The sequence below is a fragment of the Felis catus genome, chromosome D4, assembly GCF_018350175.1.
Source record: "Felis catus isolate Fca126 chromosome D4, F.catus_Fca126_mat1.0, whole genome shotgun sequence".
NCBI lineage: Eukaryota > Metazoa > Chordata > Mammalia > Carnivora > Felidae > Felis > Felis catus.
Genome location: NC_058380.1, coordinates 18,869,924 through 18,892,195, shown reverse-complemented (window position 1 = coordinate 18,892,195; position 22,272 = coordinate 18,869,924). Strand labels below are relative to the sequence as shown.

The window sequence follows — 22,272 nt, the reverse complement described above, 5'->3', positions numbered from 1 at the left end:
AATTGCATGGTATGTTAATTATATCTCTCAATAAAACTATTTTAAAAACAAAAGTAAAATAAAGACATATCCAGATAATAGCCAAATTGTTGATGCAGTTTTTGTATAGTGTGATTTGGACATTTTAGTATTATTCTTCAGTGTCCCTCTACTTTTCCTCAGCATAGAGTTTTCTATTGAACATGTGTTATTTTAATAATTCCAAAATGTAAGTTCGTAAAAATACATAAGGATACGTTAAACCACAGTAGTCTTTATAAAATACTGTTAGGTTGTGAATTTTTTTCTTGTAAGTAAAAGAAAAATACTTACTTAATTGCTTGTGCTCCTGGTCTTTGCACGATCAAAGTGCTAAATTCTTCCACTACAATATCTAACAGTTCAGGTGTTTCTCGTTTTTCTCTTAGAACAATAGACATACTTTTCAAGTGAACAAAAAACTTCATGGCTTCAAACTAGAGTGTATTCAGAGGAATAAAATGAGAAGAAAACATATATGTAAATACAACAAATACTCTCATTCATATACTTTATTCTTTCCAATAACCAAAAAATACTTTAAAAACAACTCTTTATATATTAAATTATCACCACATTAACATTAAAAAGTAGGGGCAATTTTTATCCTTACCTTCGAAATTAAAATACGGAATACTTACAGACCAAATATCAAAACAAGTCAGAAACCTACTTCTGAGATGATTAAAAACAGGCCTATCTATCACTAAACTCTAAGGTATAAGGCAATAAAACATCTTACTGTTTTAGGCAAGGTTGGATCAACTGCTGTTTCACTGTAGCCAATTGCTTCATAGAGTAAAACTTTTTCTTCAGGTGTCAACATTTCTTCAAGAACTACAAATCATAAAGAAGTGTTTTTCATTCTTAACTGGTAAGATAAAACTAACCCATAATTTAGCTGCCTTTAACAAATGAAATGCAAATTTAACTCCTTTTATACTTTTAAGAAATTATAAAAAAAACTTTGTTAATTAAAAATTTAATGTTTATTTACTTTGAAGACAGCAAGAGACAGAGTGCAAGTAGGAGAGGGGCAGAGAGAGAGGGAGACACAGAATCCGAAGCAGGCTCCAGGCTCTGAACTGTCAACACAAAGCCTGACATGGGGCTCGAATTCACAAACTGTGAGATCATGACCTGAGCAGAAGTTGGATGCTTAACTGACTGAGCCACTCAGGCACCCCTTTTTTAATTTTAAAAAAAGAAATCATAACCCCTGAATATCAGGATGGCATTGGCAATTTTAAAAGGATTAGTCTCCAAAAATATAAATTGCTAAATATATAAATTTAGCAATATAAATTTCTAAGTATTTGTATTAAGCTCACAAAATGGCTAACAGTATTACACACTTAATGGCATTGTGCTAAGCAACACACTTAGCATACAAAGTAGGTAGTATTAATATCATAATCTTCCCATTTTACAGATGACAAAATTGAGATTCAAAGAGTTTAAGTAATCAGCCTAGGATACACTGCTAGTAAGTGATAGATCCAGGATATAAACTTAAGCCCCTAAATCTCCAAAGCTATGATCTTAAATATTTGGTAAGGAAACAAAAACCTTTCCAAAAACAATTTCAAAGGAAATGTACAATGGCTTATACCATTTGCAAATTTTCACTTATTACTATCTATATGCATTTACTAAATCCTCTGAGCATAAAGTTCTTCTGTAAACTTTAAGGTAAAAAATTTATTTTTTATTTGACATATATATTTGCAATGTTATAAGAGTTTTATTGAGAGTAAGAATAAGTTACATATGATATGTATGCATATTTTGCTGATTTCAATTAAAAATTTTCTGCAAAACTTTATTTTCACACCTGATGATTAGCTACACTAAATTAATCTGATGATTAACTGCACTACTATAAAATGAAATGGACCTACTTCCAGGCTTAACATCTGGCTGTTCTTTACTTCTTGATTCTGACCAAGTCCACAGCCAGCTAAACCATCCTTTATTATCCTCCGAATCTTTTGCTCCTTCTCTGTAAATCCTGTATCCAGCTTTCTTTACCTAAAATAAATTTTCAAATAAATGACAAATTATCCTTATTTAGTAATCTAAATAGAAATATGACACAAAACTTAACTATTCTAGTGAATAAATATAAACCACATACAAACTGACGACAAAACACAGTAACTGCAACATCAGCCAAAGCTGAGAATGTAGGACTACCAGGTACGATCAGCCCTACTGTCTTACAAGTCACGGTGATCACACGACTCCCCCCAAAATTGGATTTTCACCTTCATATGAACTGAGTGTTTGATAAGCCAAATTATTTAGAAAGAATTTTTTCCCCACAAGACCTAATTTAAATGGATGGGGCAAAACATTAAATCAAGTTTTCTTATACTACAAGAGGCAAATTTGAACCCCTTCCAGGAAACAGCATATTATAGCACAACACTAATAATATGACTACATCTGTCAAATCTACACGGAATCTAGATTTGCTTTTACTAATTGAAACATAATCTGGAATTACCTCAACTTCTGCCTGTTGTCTTGATATAGTTATATTAAATACATCCAAGATCTTTTCCAACTCCTAAAAATATAAACAAAAGTGTGTTTGAAATAACTTTATATACCTATATAAAGATTATAAAAATTATAAAATTGCATATATAATCTATCAAATTGCTGCACTAAAGCAAAAATGTAATAGGAAGCAGAAAATAGATCATCTATCAACATAATATTCCTGTTAAATTCTGAGACGCAATGCTTATATATGGGTCAGCCTGGAAACTGTACTGATGGAATAACCTAACAAAGAAACCATACAGGTCATGCACACGGGTGTTACAACCTTGCATGATTCACAGACACATACTAAAAGGTATCATACAGATACTGCTTAAAATGATTTTGGGGTTTTACTACAACAAGGGTAAACACATTAGTGTCACTTTCAACTAAAAATTATAAATCCTTCATATTATATGCACAGTTGGTGCCATCTTTAATATAAAGCAAGTCGATCTATATACATTTAAAACTTATTTTGAAATTCTACATTTTCCAAAGTTTTTCTGGCTACTGAAATAAATTGAGATAAGCTAAATATTTCATCATATCAATACATTATTTCCATGATTGTTTTTAAGAATTTCATGCTAAAATCTTTTTATCCTCCCTAGGAGAAGCAAACATGACCTACTATTTTCCAGAAAACAGCTTGACTCAGGATTCTACTATCCAGCAGACTTGTAGGATTCAGGCTAAGATCCAAAATAATAAGTAAGGAAATCTGTATCCATCCCAAAAGGCCTCTAAACCCAAGCATTCCTAATTAGTCTAAGTCTGCAGAAAGTGTCCCACCTCAAAATAAAAATAAAGCTCAGTCTTCAGGGAGCTCCTAATTGGAATCTGGCCTAGATTCAGAATGGTTAATTTCAAGAAGGTACCTTCCCTCAGTCTCCCTGAACTGAACTTTATCCCACAAAACAAGCCCATCTAGAATATACTATAATGCTAAAAGACTAGTATTTAGGGAGTTCTCAAGACAGATAATGAAACATAAAGTTGCTGGGTAAGACTAGAAATTCCACAAAATTAAGACAAAGAAGGCTCTCTGTATGGGTAAAAATTTCAGGAAAGTCCATACAAGAGATGGTACTTAAGTAGAGCTTTAAGAATGAGTAAAAGTGGGGGGGAGGGAGAGAGAGGGAGGGAGAGAGAGAGAGAGAGAGAGGGAGAGAGAGAGGGAGAGAGAGAGAGAGAGAGAGAGAGAGAGAGAGAGGGAGAGAGAGAGAGAGAGAGGGAGAGAGGGAGAGAGGGAGAGAGGGAGAGAGGGAGAGAGGGAGAGAGGGAGAGAGGGAGAGAGGCAGAGAGAGAGAGAGGGAGAGAGGGAGAGAGAGAGAGGGAGAGAGGGAGAGAGGGAGAGAGAGAGAGAGAGAGAGGGAGAGAGAGAGAGGGAGGGAGAGAGAGAGAGGGAGGGAGAGAGAGAGAGGGAGGGAGGGAGAGAGAGAGAGGGAGGGAGAGAGAGAGAGGGAGAGAGAGAGAGAGGGAGGGAGGGAGGGAGGGAGGGAGAGAGAGATGAGGAAAGGCAGATGGACTTGGCTACAAACGTAAGCATGGTATGTATAAAAGTCAAGAAATTTATTTAATTAACACCGTCAGATGTAACAGAGAAATGGAACGGTGACAGATAATGTAAGGCCTTGAAATAGAGACACAGAGAAGATTGGAATCAATGTAGCAAATGCTTTTTAGGCTTTTGAGGTTAAAAACGTCATAGTGTGAGGCTTCAAATTACTATTTTCATGAACCCAGATCTCCGCAGATTCAAAATAGTCTCTAATTCCAACAGGTCACAGGAGAATATCACCAGAGCTCATATCACCCAAGTAAATTAAGAACAGGAGTATGAAAAAGTCTAAGTTAAAAGACAGAGTCAGTCAAAATTGAAGTAGGAAGTGTTAGTCACTAAAAACGGAGGAGTTATGTAGCATAAAATGTTCAACATTTTTTTTAAATGCTAACCTGCAAAGAGAGGAGAAGTTCACCAGTTGGCTTTTTAGTTGTTATCTTTTTTTTATACAGTTCTTTATACTGCTTCATTTTTTGCCTGTGTTCTCTAATATACTTCCATGACCACATCCGTAACCGGGGGCAGACATTTACTTCCAGAATACCATGTATAGCATAAGTCCACCTACAGTAAAACAACAAAAACAAAAACAAAACCCTACACTTAACACCCTCAAACCAACAGTAGGAAATAAAGTTACTTCCACTCCAAAACAACATATGTACCTATATAGTACACAGACTTTCAAAATGGTGTACTGATTATCTGATTTTTCCCAGCCCTATTTAAGACTACATTATTAATCTTACCTCCTTCCAAAGTGGAAGTAAACAAAATCACTAAATTTTGTGACAAAAAATATAGCTCTACAGAAAAACTATGGAAATATTACTTGGCAAATAGCACTTTAGTCACCTGAATAGTAATTAAGAGTCAACTAAATTAAAAGTATTTCCAACTTCTAGAAACAGCAAGAGCTTAATAAGCGATTAAGACTTCTGAATTTAGAAACATTTTTAATGTTTATTTTTTGGGGGGGGGGGCAGAGAGAGAGAGGGAGACACAGAATCTCAAGTAGGATCCACGCTCTCAGCTGTCAGCACAGAGCCCAACACAGGGCTCAAACTCACAAACAGTGAGATCACGACCTGAGCTGAAATCAGACGCTTAACCAACTGAGCCATCCAGGCACTCCAAGACTTTGGAATTTAGAAAGGGGTTATACTTCATAGACACACATAACCCGACTTTCAAGTTCAATTATATAGGCTTAAAGTATCTAATACTAAAGTTTGGATTTTTTTTTAAAAAAGATATTGCTAGGGGCGCCTGGGTGGCGCAGTCGGTTAGGCGTCCGACTTCAGCCAGGTCACGATCTCGCGGTCCGGGAGTTCGAGCCCCGCGTCAGGCTCTGGGCTGATGGCTCAGAGCCTGGAGCCTGTTTCCGATTCTGTGTCTCCCTCTCTCTCTGCCCCTCGCCCGTTCATGCTCTGTCTCTCTCTGTCCCAAAAATAAATAAACGTTGAAAAAAAAAATTTTAAAAAAGATATTGCTAGACACAAACTAGGATATAGTTTTTAATAATCCCAAAACTATAGTTAATGAATGGTATTCTAGTATCTCCTTTTATAAATTTTCTTAGCATCCCTTGGGGCGCCTGGGTGGCTCAGTCGGTTAAGCGTCCGACTTCAGCTCAGGTCATGATCTCACACTCCATGAGTTCGAGCCCCGCATCGGGCTCTGTGTTGACAGCTCAGAGCCTAAAGCCTGCGTCAGATTCTGCATCTCCCCCTCTCTCTGCCCCTCCTCTGCTCATGCTCTGTTTCAAAAATAAATAAAAACATTAAAAAAAATTTTTTTTTAATTTTCTTAGAATCCCTTAACTCAATTTAACATAATAAGCAAAAGCCATAAATCAGTTTCTATCTGTCCTTTAAGAATATCTTAAAAAGTTATTCTTAAAGTCAATAAATTCACTTTTATGCTATATACTATAAATTTAAAAAATTAGATCAAGCAATTCTACTTCTGGGTATTTATGTGAAGGAAATGAAAACACTAGTACAAAAACATATGTACCCTGAGTATTCACTGTGGCATTAATAACAACAGTCAAAATATGGAAACAACCTAAGTGTCCACCAATGAATAAATGGATAAAGAAAATGTGATGTGTATGTATACACATATACATATGTGTATACATACACACCCACACACATGCAATGGAATATTATTCAGTGCTAAAAAGGAATGAATCTTGCTATTTGTGACAACATAGATGGACCTTGAGGACATTATGCTAAGTGAAATTAGACAAAGAACGATCAACACTGTATGATCTCACTTATATATGGTATCTCAAAAAACAAAAATAAAAAAACTGAGTTCATAAATACAGAGTACAGACTGCTAGATGACAGAGATGAGGCATAGGCAGTGGTTAAAATGGGTGAAGGGGATTAAAAGATCCAAACTTCAAGTTACAAAATAAGTCATGAGGATGTAATGTACCTCATGGTAACAATAGTTAATACTATACTGCATATTTGAAAGTTGCTAAGAGATCATAAAAACTCTGAAGGAAAAAATTTTGTCATTTTATCTGGTGATGGAGGTTAACCAGACTTACTGTGGTCATCAGTTCACAATATATACAAATATTGAATCATTATAAACCTTAAACTAATGTAGTAAGTCAAATTATACCTCAATTAAAAAAAACTAAGCCATATTACCATTCTCTGGCATGATAGTGAAGAGGTACATCAGGTTTGAACTTCCTATATGGCAGATTTTGCGTCATCATATCAACGGACTCAAGAAGCTCCATGATGCTGAAATACTAAAGAATGAAAATATTAAGTCTATTAAATGTTTCAGATTTTGTGTTCAACTGTTTAAAAAGTTAAATGTTACTCTAAGACATTATGGATTTCTGAAATACATTTAAAAATCTTAGTTCTGAAAAATAAACATTAATAAGTATCTTAGTTCTGCTTTTATCAAATTATAACTCAATTCAAAATTTCACTTTAAAAAAATCACCTGTGGTTTATTAAATTCAATTGCTATCTCATGTAACTCAACTTCCAGGTTTATCTTGGGTGCAGAAAAGTCAAAATCCGATCGCCGATTCATCTGAAGTTTGGCATTAGCAGATATGGGGCGAAACACTGGAAAAGAATGCAAATTTTAAAAAAATTTTTTATATATACCTCTTATTATTTTTTTAATATATAAAATTTATTGTCAAATTGGTTTCCATACAATACCCAGTGCTCATCCCAAAAGATGCCCTCTTCAATACCCATCACCCACCCTCTCCTCTCCTCCCTCCCACCCCCCATTCAGCCCTCAGTTTGTTCTCATTTTTTAAGAGTCTCTTATGCTTTGGCTCTCTCCCACTCTAACCTTTTTTTTTTCCCTTCCCCTCCCCCATGGGTTCCTGTTAAGTTTCTCAGGATCCACATAAGAGTGAAAACATATGGTACCCTATGACCCAGCAGTAGCACTGCTAGAAATTTACCCAAGGGATACAGGAGTACTGATGCATAGGGGCACTTGTACCCCAATGTTTATAGCAGCACTCTCAACAATAGCCAAATTATGGAAAGAGCCTAAATGTCTATCAACTGATGAATGGATAAAGAAATTGTGGTTTGTATAACCACACAATGGAGTACTATGTGGCAATGAGAAAGAATGAAATATGGCCCTTTGTAGCAACGTGGATGGAACTGGAGAGTGTGATGCTAAGTGAAATAAGCCTTACCGAGAAAGGCAAATTTTAAAAATTTAAATTGAGTTATATTTCAAGAGTCTCTAAGTACTAAAGGGATGGAGTTGAAAATATTGATTTTCATTTCTTATACTCTTTCTACTTTCCCAAGTTTGCACACTGCTATAATTCGGTTAGACGAACTGTCAATTAAAAGATTCTTTTATCTTTTTCCTAACTATAATTTATATTTTCTTCTTTAAGTAAACAGACTAACTGAAATTCCCCTCAAAACACCAACATAACCCTTAAAGACAGGAACACTCTCTAAAAGGCAAAAATAGTGTAAAAAATGTTGACAAAAATACAGTTTTAAAAGAACTACATTCAAAATGCTAAGAGGAAAGAGATTTTATTTAAACACTGACTTCTATTACAGAACTATAATTTTTGAATTTCTGGTCAGTTTCTATGTATCCATCTGCTTCCTTTTGACTTGTAAAAGGAGATTTGAGAAGATGAGTGAGAGTTTACCCAGGATAACCTTCCTGGCTCGACCCATAATCTAAGACAGATTAAACTAAACCTTTTATATTTAGTATCAAAAAAGGATAACAATATTCTTGCAAAGGGAGGCCAGTAGTAGCTCAATCTATACAGAGATCAACTATTAAATTATCAGCTAATCTGTGTAAGAACATAGTACATTCCTCTGATTTTAATCATCCCCAAGGCACAGCACTTAATTTTTTCACATTGAGCATTCAAATGTACTCAACATATTATACTCAATTATATACATATGTTGAACTTGAATAAAACAAGAAGATATTCCACAACAGGAGACTGGTTAAATTCATCATGGTACATCCATACAATAAAATACCACACAGTGAAAAATAAGAAAAACTTATATATAAATGGAAGGATACGTACAAAGCAATAAACCACTAAAATGATTCCTCTCCCCCACCTTTCTCATGTTACATGGAAGACTACACAACTCCCATACCCTCCCTGGTTGCAATCTCTATCCATCCCTGGGTTACAATCTCTCCTACCTCTCTCTGATTTTAGCTCCTGGCAACTCTAATTTCCAAGTGATTTCCATATACAAATGCTCCTTCCAAAACCAAAGCCTCTCAGAACCTTGGACTCCTACCCCTTACTTCATCCACTAAACCTCATCATGCCCATAGCCCCGCCCTCTCCATAAATTCAGTCTCAAGCATCCAACTCTCCTACCGCCACCACGTACCTCTCTAGTATTCTGATACCAAACCTCCAGGTCCTGTGGAACCTAACACTCATTGATCCTATTCTTTCTCTGTCCTTCACCTCCGCCTCATGTCCTCAGTTCCCTCCCCACCCTATTAAAATTCTATGATCGGTTATGTTAATCATTGCCCTGCATTCACTCTTCATTCCTTTGTCTTTCTCACTTTTGTCAGTGATCAGGCAAAACCCTAATTCTGGATAAAACCCCTCACCATGTATTCTACACCTATAATCTACCACAGAAGTTGAATTTTATCAGGGAAAAAAAAATTACACAGTCACACAGATCGGCCTCACTATGTCATAAATCCCACAGTTCCTCAATGTTGTTGAGAAATCATACAACATTTAGTCAAGGACAGGCCAAATCCATACCCACAGCATGTTTTTGCACAAGCAGTGAACTAGGAATGATTGTTACACTTTTAAACGGTTGTTTAAAGGAAAAAAGACAAATATGCGACAGAGGCTGTATACACATGGCCTTCAAACTGAAAAATACTTAATTTACTACATGGCCCTTAAAAAAAAAAAAATTGCCAACCCCTACCCTATCTCAGTGGCTCTCAAAATTTGGTATTAATCAAAATCACCAAGAAAGCCTATTAAAACATAGATTGCCAAGGTTCACTCTCAGAGGTTCCGATTCAGTCTGTCTGGGATGAGCCCTAGGATTTACACTGCTAACAAGTTTCCAAGTAATACTGATGCTGCTAGTCTGAACTGCACTTTGAGAACACGGTTCTAGTCAATTCTCTCTCCCGTTAACCTACATGGGTATTTCACAGCCTCTCCTCCCTCCAAAAACCTCCCAACACCTCACATATTAAGAAGTAAGAGCTCATCAAAGAAATTCCATAAACTATCACCATCTCTACTGCCCACCCAGTATCAGGACTTGTGTCTCACGCCTGAAATCTGTCTTATGATTGAACTAATCATGTTCTCTGTGTGGAAAAGCACTCCACTTGTGCATGAGATCCTATCCCCTTTTACCCACATCAATAAAGAAATTATCCCTTCTCTATCTTGCTTCATTTATTCATGTTCTACAGATGATTCTCATCTCAACCTATGAATAAGCTGTTGACTCTCCCATTAAATAAAAAAAAAGCCTTCAGTCCTCCTTCCCTCTCCAACAGGTATGCCAATTATCAATTTATTATCTGTGAACTCTGAATTCATCCTTCATTGTCTATTCTAAAAACTAGACTTGGGCCCTTGAAATATTTTTTACCAGCTAGCGTAATACTAATCTTTATCAGTAGAGGGCGCCGGAGAGATACTGTAAGAGGAGTTCTGTTTGCTGGTTCCAATGTGCTCATTCCACAGACTCCTGCACTGCCATGGTTTTTCCACCACCCAGCTCCCACAAAATGGCTCCTACAGAATTCTGCTCCTTCAGCGTCCCGCTCCTACGGTATGACAGCAGCTCCTACACTATGACAGACTTCTTCAGCACCAGCCTCCTGAACGGCGCACGGCGACTAGCAGCAGCCAGCAAATTCTCCCAGCACCCTAATGCAGTTCTCCAGTGAAGTGCCTCCCACAGGACAAATCTCTATGAGAATCCATAAAGTTCCTGAGGGTGAATTTCCAACAAGTTTAGAGATTTTCCTGGCAATCGGTGAGCCCTGGTCACATAGATCTCTATGCTGAGGCAGGCAGACCCCCTCTTCTCTGGGCACTCCATCTTAGTCCTAGGGTAGGGGCAGTTCCTTCTACTATTCCTTTTTTTCTTTAGAGTTCTCTCTACTCGTTAGCGAATCCTTTGTGACTCCAATCCCCTGTTACAGTCATTTTTTATATTAAACTTCCCCTGCTCAAATTACTGTGTGGTTTCTCTCTCATCAGGTCCTGACTATCGCAGCAGGAAATGACAGCAGGGCAAAGGAGAATAAGTCAAACCTAAGTGACAGACAGGAGAATCATCAATACACATGACAAGAAATCTCATCTGTTCCTAATGTTTCCTTTGATGAAAATAATCTAGAAAATAAAACCAAAACCATGAAATGGATAGTTTAAGAGTGAAAACAAGACTCAACTTTAGGAAATTAATAAAGTATAATCATGAAGGTAGAAGAATACAGCAAAGAATCACTGAAGACATCAGACGACCAAAGCTAATAAAGAAGTTACCCACTCACCAATCAGTATTTACTGAGTACCTACAGAGTACAAGAAATGCTACTCCTTTCAACTTGAAATTTTACTCATTTCTGAAAAGTACATGTTCATTTCAGAAAATTTGGAACCAAATGCAAGTATGGAGAAGAAAAGTTTTAAATATACATTTTAAAAATAGTAAGATTACACTACAGACTATGGCAGCTAGCCTTATTAAACTGTATTTGCCATTTAAAATGTCTTAACATTATAATTATTATGAATAGTCCTTAGAGATTTACCACATTTATTACATCCTCTCTCGGGACATTTTTCTTTCCTATAGTTTTGAAATATAGCAAAAAGTTCCCCAACAATGAAGGGCATTGAACAGACAGCTGTTTTATTTGTGCATATGTATTATAAATACCTTGACTTATATGACAAAATTAACATGAAACATCACAGTGACATTAACAATGTTCATTAAAATTTATACCAATTACTTTAATTGTACTTATTTTATAAAATGTACTTACCAAAATCATAACCTTCTGGAACAATATTTTTATTGACAATACCATTCCTCAAGCTGTCCTATTAAAAGACAAACTGCTTTTATTTATATTCATGCCAACAGATCTTTATTCTACAAAATCCTACCATATGCAAAAAAAAGCTGAAAAACAATTTAAAAAATAAAAAGCTCAAACTTAGGAGGACTTAGCTATGGAAAATATTAAACTGGTTAGACAATATCCCATTAAACTACTACTATTAAAGAATGTTCTAGGAACTATTTGAATATATGTGTGTTTTTATATATTTGTGTACAGACACATATATAAAATTTGACAAAATTCAACATCCATTTATGATAAAGAATCTTAAGAAAGTGGGAATGAAGGAAATACACCTTAACATAAGAAAGGCCATATATGACAATCCCACAGCTAACATCATGCTCAATAGTTAAAACCTGAAAGCTTTTCTTCTAACATTAGGAACGAGACAAAGATGCCCACTACTCTTGCCACTTTTATTCAGCACAGAATTAGAAGTCCTAGCCAGAGCAATTAGGCAAGAAAAAGAATGTAAGGCATCCAAATTGGAAAGGAAGAAATAAAACTATCACTGTTTGTAGATGATATAACATTCTATATAGAAAACCCTACAGACTCCACCAAAAACTGTTAAAACTAATTAATTCAGTAAAATTGTAGGATACAAAATTAACATACAGAAATCTACTGCATTTCTACACACTAATAATGAAGTAGCAGAAAGAGAAATTGATAAAACAATCCAATTTACAATTACATCAAAAGGAATAAAATACATAGGAATAAATTAAACCAAGGAAGCCAAAGACTTGTACACCAAAAACTGTAAGACACTGAAGAGACAAACTAAAGATGCCAAAAAAAGGGACCATATTCCATGCTCCATATTTCAAGATACATTGTGAAAAAGTCCATACTAGCCAAAGCAATCTACAAATTCAATGCAATCCCTGTCAAATTTCCAATGGCATTATTCACAGAAATAGAATGATCCTAATATAAGTATGAAACCACAACAGACCTCAAAAACCAAAGTAATCTTGAGAAAACCTGGAGATATCACAAGCCTTGATTTCAAATTCTATTCAAAACTACAGTAATCAAAACAGTATGGTATTGGCATAAAAACGGAGACACAGATTAATGGCATAGAATAAAGAGCCCAGAAATATATCCATGCATATGTATGGTCAATTAATTTCCACAAAGAAGCCAAAAATGTACAGTGGGGAAAGGAGAGTCTCTTCAATATGTGGTGTTTGGAAAACTGGACAGCCACATGCAAGAAAATGAAACTGGACCACTACCTTAGACCATACACAAAATTAACTCAAAATAGATTAAAGACCTGAAGCCATAAAAATCTTGAAAGAAAAGATAGGCAGTAAGTACCTTGACACTGGTCTTGCCAATGACATTTTGGACCTGACACCAAAAGAAAACTAAAGAAAAACAAGTGGATGGGAATGCAAGCTGGTGCAGCCACTCTGGAAAACAGTATGGAGGTTCCTCAGAAAACTAAAAACAGAACTACCCTACCACCCAGCAATGGCACAACTAGAATTTATCCCTGGGATACAGGTGTGCTGTTTCAAAGGGACACATGCACCCCAATGTTTATAGTATATATATACATATACATAGTATATATACACAATATATGATTACTCGGCAATCAAAAAGAATGAAATCTTGCCATTTCCAACTACATGGAGGGAGCTAGAGGATATTATGCTAAGTGAAATTAGTCAGAGAAAGACAAAAGTCATATGACTTCACTCATATGAGCACTTTATGAGACAAAACAGATGAACATAAGGGAAACAAACATAATAGAAAAACAGGGAGAGACTCGAATATGGAGAACAAACTGAGGGTTACTGGAGGGGTTGTGGGTGGGGGGGGGGTGGGCTAAATGGGTAAGGGGCATTAAGGAATCTACTACTGAGATCATTGTTGCACTATATGGTAACTAATTTGGATGTAAACTTAAAAAAATTTTTTTTAATTAAAAAAAAAAACAAAACAAAAGTAAGTTGAACACATCAAACTAAAAAGATTCTACAAAGCAAAGGAAGCCATCAATATAATGAACAGGCAACCTACTGAAGAGGAGAAGATATATGCAAATCATTTATCAGATGAGTGGTCAATATGCAAAATATATGAAGAACTCCTACAACCCAATTTCAGAGAAATAATCCAATTAAAAAATGGGCAGAGGATTGGAAAAGACATTTTCCGGACAGATGGCCAACAGATACATGAAAAGGTACTCAACACCACTTATCATCAGGGGAATGCCAATCAAAAGCAACTAACACCTGTTAGAATGGTTATTAACTTTTTTCCAAAGTAGGCTCCATGCCCAGCATGGAGCCCAACACGGGGATGCTTAACTGGCAGAGGCACCCAGGTACCCTAAAACGGTTATTATCGAAATAACACGTGTTGGCAAGGATGTGGAGAAAACTGAACTCTTACACACTGTGGGTAGAAATACCAATAGATGCAACCCCTATAGAAAAGAGTATGGAGGGTCTTCAAAAAATTAAAAGGAGAACTACCATATGATCCAACAATTCCACTGCTGAACATTTACCCAAAGAAAAGAAAAACATGAGCTAGAAAAAATATGTGCACCTCCATGTTCACTGCAGCATTAATTCTAATAGCTAAAATATGGAAAAGACCTACATGTCTATTGATAGATGAATGGATAAAGAAAATATAGTATAAATACACAGTGGAGATCATTCAGCCATTAAAATGAAGGAAATCTTACCATCTGCAACATGGATGAACCTTGAGGCCTTATGCTAAGTGAAATAAGTCAGAGAGACATATACCCTATGACCTTACACATAGAATGCTTAAAAAAAATTAAAAATAAAAATGAAAAAAAAGCCAAGCTCATACTCATGGGTACAGAGAAAAGATTGGTGGTTGTCAGAGTGGGAAATATGCATAATGTGTAAACAGAATCAAAAGGTAAGAACTTCTTGTTATAAAAGAAGTCAGTTATGAGGATGTATGTAATGTACAACATGGCAACTATAGTTAGTAATATCATATTGTACATTTTTTAAAGTTATTTTGAGATAGTGAGCAAACAACAGTGGGGGAAGGACAGAGAGACAGAGACAGAGAGAGAGACAGAGAGAGGGAGGGAGGGAGAGAAAGAATCCCAAGTAGGCTCCATGCTCAGTGCTGAGTCCGACACAGGGCTTGATTCCACAAATTGGGAGATCATGACCTAAGCCAAAATTAAAAGTCGAACATTCAACAGACTGAGCCACCCAGGTGTCCCTCATATTGCGTATTTTAAAGTTACTGAGAGAGTAAATCTTAAAAGTACTCATTAAAAGTTTTGAGATTAACTATGTACGGTAATGGATGTTAGACTTATTGTAATCATTTCACGTTATATACAAATGCTGAACCATTAACCGTGCACACGTGAGATTATGTATATATATGTAAATATAATTGTCAATTATACAAAATCGTCAATTATACAAAAAAATGGGTCTATACACATTTGTGTACAGGCACATATATATTCACATATTTCTGTAAATGCTAATGGATTTTGTCTAGGAAAAAAGACCACAAACTACGGTATGTTAATAAATGACGATGAATAAAACCAAATGCAAAATATACTAACAAAAGCATATACACACATCCCAAAAAGATTTACTTACCAATGATTCATCATAATCATTAAGGTAAAACAACTGAGACTTCACATTCCAATAGGCAAAAAGGTTATCCAATCGGATTAACTGAAAATAAATCAAGTTTATTACACATCTCATTTTCTTTAAACGATAAACATACGCTATTTTCAGAAGTCTCAAATCACTGAATCATATAATCAAGTTAAGCAAGTAAAAACTCACACGAATCCTTAATAAAAGTCTTTTTTATCAAGACTATGGGTTGACAGGATATTTATTTTACCTTACGAAAGAGTTTCTCAGTTTCATCATGTAAACATGGAATCCAGAATTGATCAGTTGTCTGAAAATAAAAACAGTAAAAGTGTCATAACACATGAAATGGCTGACTGATAAATTGTTATCAACATGCCCTTGACCAATTTCCCATGAAAATGTCCTTGAAAACTTTCAGTGAAAGGATATTAACCACAACAAAGTCTGTTTTCAAAGAGCTCACTGTTGACTGAAAAAGCAAACAAGTCAACAGGCAATTACAAACAGGTAAGTGCCACCCCAGAGGTTAAATACACAGTTCTCAGAATAATGTAGGAGCCTCAAACTCAGCGGGTAATGGAGAAAGTGATGACTAATACATGATATATGGATAGAAATTACTGATTTTAAGGGGCGCCTGGGTGGCTCAGTCAGTTGAGCACCCGACTTCAGCTCAGGTCATGATCTCACAGTTCGTGGGTTTGAGTCCTATGTCAGGCTCTGTGCTGACAGCTCAGAGGGATTGGGATTCTGTGTCTCCAATTCTCTCTGCGCCCCTCCCCGCCCCCCACTCCCACTCTCTTTCAAAAGTAAATAAACATTAAAAAAAAATTGGAAATTATTGATTTTAAGGTTAGTAGGCAATATGATTCAGAGTAGGAAAACATGCAAATATACAACATGTTCAGGGAATTGAAGAAGCCCAGTATTGCCAGAGAACATAAAGCAAACAAAAGAGATGAAACCAGATGTTACCAGGGGTCAGATTAAAATAGATTAAAACTATTTTAAAACAACACTATTGACTTTATTCTAATAGCAATGAGAAGCCACTGAGGGCAATCAAGTGTTTAGATGCTTATTCTACAAAGATGGTTTTCATTTTCTGGTAGAGAACTGAACAGATGACAACAGTGACTTTCAAACTTTAGTGTGTATCAAAATCACCTGGAGGGCTTTCTAAACCCTAGATTGCTGGGCCCCCAGCTGAGTTTCTAACTGAACAGGTCTGCACTAGGGGACCAGTTTCTAAGGTCTCCCAAAGGGGATGGTCAAAACCGCTCTGTCACAGTTACCCATGACCCACATGTTGCCATACCCAATGTCATTCTCATCCTTATTTTTCAAACTAACAGCAGCATTTGACAGTTTATCCCACCCAACTTTAGTGAATAACTTTTAATTTGGCTTTTCTTTTTTTGCTTGTAGTAGGTCCATGTTTTAAGAAGAAATTGTACACAAAAACTCAATGGATATAAATAAATAAAGCATGTAATGAAATACTACAGAGCAATTAAACTGAATTGAATTACATGTAGCAACACAAGTAAATATTAACACTGTGAAGAGAAAATGAAAATTTGTAGAAAAATCATGTAAAGTATTTATGTAAACTTTTAAAAACCTACCGGTATTATACATTTCTAATTGACATATTATACCAAAGTTTAAAAATTTAGGATGTTTATCTCTGGGAGAAGGGTAAGAGTAGGAAACAAAAGGGTTTTAAACTTTATTCCTAACAGTTTATTCTTTAAAAGTATTCAAAATATAAACCAAATGACAGATTCCTCAACTGTCCACAACATTGATGCAACAATGTTCCATAATCCTCTATTTGCTCCCATACTTTAAAAATTCCTCAATTTGAAAAATCAGGAACCAAGTTTGCCACCATATTAATAATGGTGGTAAGAAAATGAGTGATTTCTTTATGTTTTTCATGATTTATCGGTTTCTGAAATAAACATTACTTTTATTTTGTATTTAAGAAATGGATTTTTTAAGGAAAAAATATCAAATATATTCTGCAAATAATAGGCCTTCATATTTTAAACTAAATTTGATTATCAAACATTTTTTGAGATGCTAAACTACCTACCCTGAATTCCATTCTACCTTATGCACTTTCTGTACCAATTCTACATAGACACCTATTTTTGATGCTAGCATACAAGAACACTAATAGCTTGATGAACTGCACAATATGGTTAAACTGCTTTTTAAACAAAGTACCTGCATGCTGAGATTTTGAAGGGAAATACCAAATGACAATGGATTGTCTCGATTTGTGATCTAAAGAGAAAAGAGCAAATTTTACTCAGATTTTTAGTGGTTAAACAAAATTACAGAAAAAGTTCGTTTTCTGGAAAACATTCTTTTTCAAATACTCAAAAACATTTTACTACTTTTTAGAACAACCTTTATTCCTGTGTTTTTCCCAATATTAATTAAAATTTTAATTATCAATGTATTAGTGTTGCACAATAATAAATCTTTGTATTTTTCAATGTATAAAAAACCAGTTTATCAAAAAACTGACCTCACAATAGTACTGTGAGAAGCCAATAATTATGCATTTTAGAGACACAGGATCTATTTGAGATAAACAACCTAAATCTACCTCTACTGATTCCTAGACCAGTATAACTTCCAAGAGGCAAATATAAAGTATTCTAAAAATACGTGACTCGCCAACTACATAATGCCCAACTACCCAAGGTGACTGCAATAGAGGAAGGCATTTTCCTTCATTATCTGATTTTTGAACATTTTAGCAAAGTGTAATCAAGGCATTAAACACTGCAAATTGAAACTATGATTACAAAACAGAAAGATCAGGTCACCTTCAGATCTGTGTCCCTCCACTCCCCGGCATCCAATAGGCTGGCCACAACAGAGCAGGTGTCAACAAACCATAAAGTATATATATGAAAATATAAAAATAAGTTTCACCTATTAAAATACTTACATCATCTTCATAACGAATATGGATGTTGGAAATTTTCACTTGAAGATTTTTTATGATCTGAGTAATTAATTTTTCTGTGAAAGTGTCCGGTTTCTCCACCTGATGTTTTTCTACAATAGCAAATACTTTTTTTTTTTAACTCGAATGAAAAATATACTCTATAAATATCCATCCACATATGGAGATAACATAAACATCACCGTGTTAAAAAAATCTGTCTTTATAAACAGAACACCAAGAGCATCCTTTCCCAAAGTCTTCCACACCAAAGACTCAAAGGCAACCAAATACAAATAGTTTCAAAATCTACTTTTTCAATGAAACTAAAGCCAACTATTTATAACTTCCTGCCATTAAATTTTACAACTATACCTGGGTCCATAAAGACCTGGAAAACAATGAAGATTATTTGGTAAGAATTCTAATAGGCTTAAATTAGAAAAGCCAGAAACAGTAACAACGAATTGCCCTTAAAATTAGTGATACTATTACAAATTGTCTGTGGTTTGATGTATGAAATACTTGAATATGTTTCTTCTTCTGATGAATCCAGAACAGGAAGATAGGCAATCCTTTCTTCTTTCAAGTAAGAATTAAGGAAATTCATCATTTGTTTCATTTTCTAAAAAAGATATTAACTATCTCCAGTTTCAAAACTTTCTAGGGGAATAGAAAAAACAAAGTATTGAAACTCCTAATTTCTTCCATTTTTAATTTATTTATTTATTTATTTTTTTTTCAAACGTTTATTTTATTTTTGGGACAGAGAGAGACAGAGCATGAACAGGGGAGGGGCAGAGAGAGAGGGAGACACAGAATCGGAAACAGGCTCGAGGCTCTGAGCCATCAGCCCAGAGCCTGACGTGGGGCTCGAACTCCCGGACCGCGAGATCGTGACCTGGTTGAAGTCGGACGCTTAACCGACTGCGCCACCCAGGCGCCCCTTTAATTTATTTATTTTGAGAGAGAGATGGTGCAAGTAGGAGAGAGGGAGAGGGAGAGAGGGAGAGAGGGAGAGAGGGAGAGAGGGAGAGAGGGAGAGAGGGAGAGAGGGAGAGAGGGAGAGAGGGAGAGAGAGAGAGAGAAGAGGACAGAATCCCAACCCAAGCAGGCTCTGTGATACCAGCTGCAGAGCCTGACATAGGGCTTGAACTCATGAACCGTGAGATCATGACCTGAACCAGAATCAAGAGTCGGTCACTTAAACGACTGAGTCACTCACCCAGCACACCGCTAAGTCCTTTTTTAATATGCATTTGATAACCACGGGTTACTGTCCCTTTTTTCTCCATTTGAAAATGTCAATGAAAACTATCTCATTTTCTATCTGTAGTCCTGTCTCACTGTACATACAGAGTATCTGTTTTTTCCTCTCATGACCCACTACTAATTCAACTGGCCAAGGAGGACAGGCTGATGAAGATAAATTTACATCAAATCCAAGTGTCAGTGAATAGCGGGTAAGTAAATATATTAAATACAAAAAGACTTTAGAATAAGTAAACAAAATAAAAGCTCTTTGAAGAAAGAGCATTTTAATCTTTGAATACGACACCACATCCTAATAAAATCCTTTATAAACCTATTCAGTCATTCAATTAAATGCTTAAATCTTTCTTTCCCTACCCAGTATTTCCTTCTGAATCCCTTAACCAGCACAGATTCCATAATGTCTTATTTCACCAACATTTTCAACCCTTTTATTCCTTTTTGCTCATTTTCCTCTGTCAATAAAGCTCCAACCCTGAATAAAACCAACTTTCTACTTTTTATATCAACATGCTTAACCTTGCCAGTTGAGCACCAGAGAAAAATCACAACAGGACTGAAATTACTATAAATTAAGTATCACCAACTTCATCCCAACAGCCACTTACTACATTTCTCCACTCAACTTGTTCACATGCTCTGGAACAACTAAGTCAAATTCTTTCTGATTCTCCTCAAAGGTCTAACAATCCTTCCATTGCTCTCTTTACTGTTAGATGACCTTGTCTCCAACTTTGGAAGAAACAGAAGTTCCTTTTCCGTAATCATCACTCAATGACCCATGACATGCATGACGTAAATAAAATGATTATTTCTTTAATTTACCTAATACCTCATTAGGATCTGATAAATTCTTTGCTTCCTAAAACACACTTTTCCCATGAAATCATAATCTCCAAATTTCTTTATACTTATCTGATGACTTTTTTTTTTATTATTTTTTTGGTGTTCATTTTTTTGAGAGAGAGAGAGAGGGACAGAGGATCCAAAGAGGGCTCTCCACTCACAGCAGAGAGCCCAATGTGGGGCTCGAACTCATAAATCGTTAGATCATGACCTGTGCCAAGTCAAACGCTCCACCGACTGAGCAACCCAGGTGCCCCTCATCACTCTTTCTTGATTTTTTTTTCTGTGTTCCTCTTTTACACCATCATTAAAGGTTACATTTCCTTAAGGCTCAGTCCTAGGACTTCTCCTCTCCTCTACTGCTGCTTCAGGGAATCTCATCCACACCATACACCTCAACTATCATTTCAATGCTGGTAACTCACAATTACATGTTAGATAGAGTAAAAGTGAGATATATTCAGAGAAATTGATACGCTCAATAAACTATAAGTAGGTCAGTATGTTTAGAACAAAAGAATAGAAGAGAAAGGGATGGGGTCAGTAATAAGGCTGAAGAGGTAAATAGGATTCAAATCATACGAACTTTTACATATCACGCTGAAGAGTTTAAACTTCTACCTGATAACAATAAGCTATCACTGATGAGTTTTAAGCATAAACGTTTCTAATTTTAGACCAATGTAAAAAATAAGGACTTCTGATTAAACATGGTGGACTGTTACCTATTTTTCTACTTCTCAGTAAGACCTCATTAATGCAAAAGTAAAGGGGGAAAATGGATAAATCCCCAAGGTCAAGAAAGAGTACAGGAAAAAAACAGGTAAGATATACCTTCAGTAGTCTGGAAGCTAGAATGCAGATGGCCTTAACCTACTTAGCAGAGATGAAGAAATTCTTCTAAATACCTATAATAAATGGAGAGGCCAATAATAAAGATGAGTCAAAAGCCAGAATCCTGGGAAGATTCAGGAACTGGAGTCCTCAGAGAACATAAATGGCAGGGAGAGGATGATAATACGAGGATTGGCTTAAGTCTGGTGTAATTAGTAGTTAGACTTCCAGGTATCCTCCCTCCCTTAGTCCACACAGCCATACAACTATCCTTTTCCCATCCTAGTGAGAAGCAAGAATTTCTTCTGAAGAAAATACACGCAACAGACTGCAGACTCTAAAACCATGTACTTACAGATACAGGGAGATCCATCACATTGAAACCAGACACGTTAAGAAAAACTACTATATAATAATCACCCTACATCCACCTACTATTGCCAAGGAAATAATAAAGTTGCACCAAAAAACATATGTAATCAGAGCATATATACTATTTGGCTCAGTAGTAAACATTTATATATAGCCATAATAACATAAACAATGAATACTAATTTAACCAAACACGCAATTATACTAGAAAGACAGAAAAATGGGTCAACCTTACAGTCCATAAAAGGAAGCCTCTCTATATAAATGATGTATAAGCATAATGAATCAAGTAATAGGGATGTGATCATCTTATATAGTAGCATGGAAGTAACCACAAAAACACTTTAAAACTTAAAAGTAGGGGCTCCTGAGTGGCTCAGTCAGTTGAGCATCTGACTTCAGCTCAGGTAAGATCTCACAGTTGGTGAGTTCGAGCCCACGTCAGGAGCGCTGCTGTCAGTGCAGAGCCCACGTGGGGTCCTCTGTCCCCCTCTCTGCCCCTCCTCCACTCA

At 35.8% G+C, this 22,272-nt stretch overlaps 1 protein-coding gene across 7 annotated transcripts in view; it reads right to left on the bottom strand.

Annotated features, from left to right (window-relative positions):
* VPS13A (vacuolar protein sorting 13 homolog A) overlaps positions 1–22,272 on the bottom strand; it is a 253,881-nt gene that overhangs the window by 204,672 nt on the left and 26,937 nt on the right. For 6 of the 7 annotated variants that reach the window (XM_023243364.2, XM_045043176.1, XM_023243365.2 and 3 more), the window contains exons 6-17: positions 18,440–18,549; positions 17,704–17,763; positions 15,716–15,775; positions 15,457–15,537; positions 11,726–11,783; positions 7,127–7,254; positions 6,817–6,923; positions 4,531–4,702; positions 2,528–2,590; positions 1,920–2,049; positions 761–855; positions 313–455 (exon numbers count right to left, since the gene is read on the bottom strand). In XM_023243364.2, the coding sequence (XP_023099132.2) occupies positions 313–455; positions 761–855; positions 1,920–2,049; positions 2,528–2,590; positions 4,531–4,702; positions 6,817–6,923; positions 7,127–7,254; positions 11,726–11,783; positions 15,457–15,537; positions 15,716–15,775; positions 17,704–17,763; positions 18,440–18,549 (1,207 nt within the window). Of the gene's footprint in view, positions 1–312; positions 456–760; positions 856–1,919; positions 2,050–2,527; positions 2,591–4,530; positions 4,703–6,816; positions 6,924–7,126; positions 7,255–11,725; positions 11,784–15,456; positions 15,538–15,715; positions 15,776–17,703; positions 17,764–18,439; positions 18,550–22,272 lie in introns of those variants that run through there. The other variant, XM_023243363.2, reaches the window with a different exon arrangement.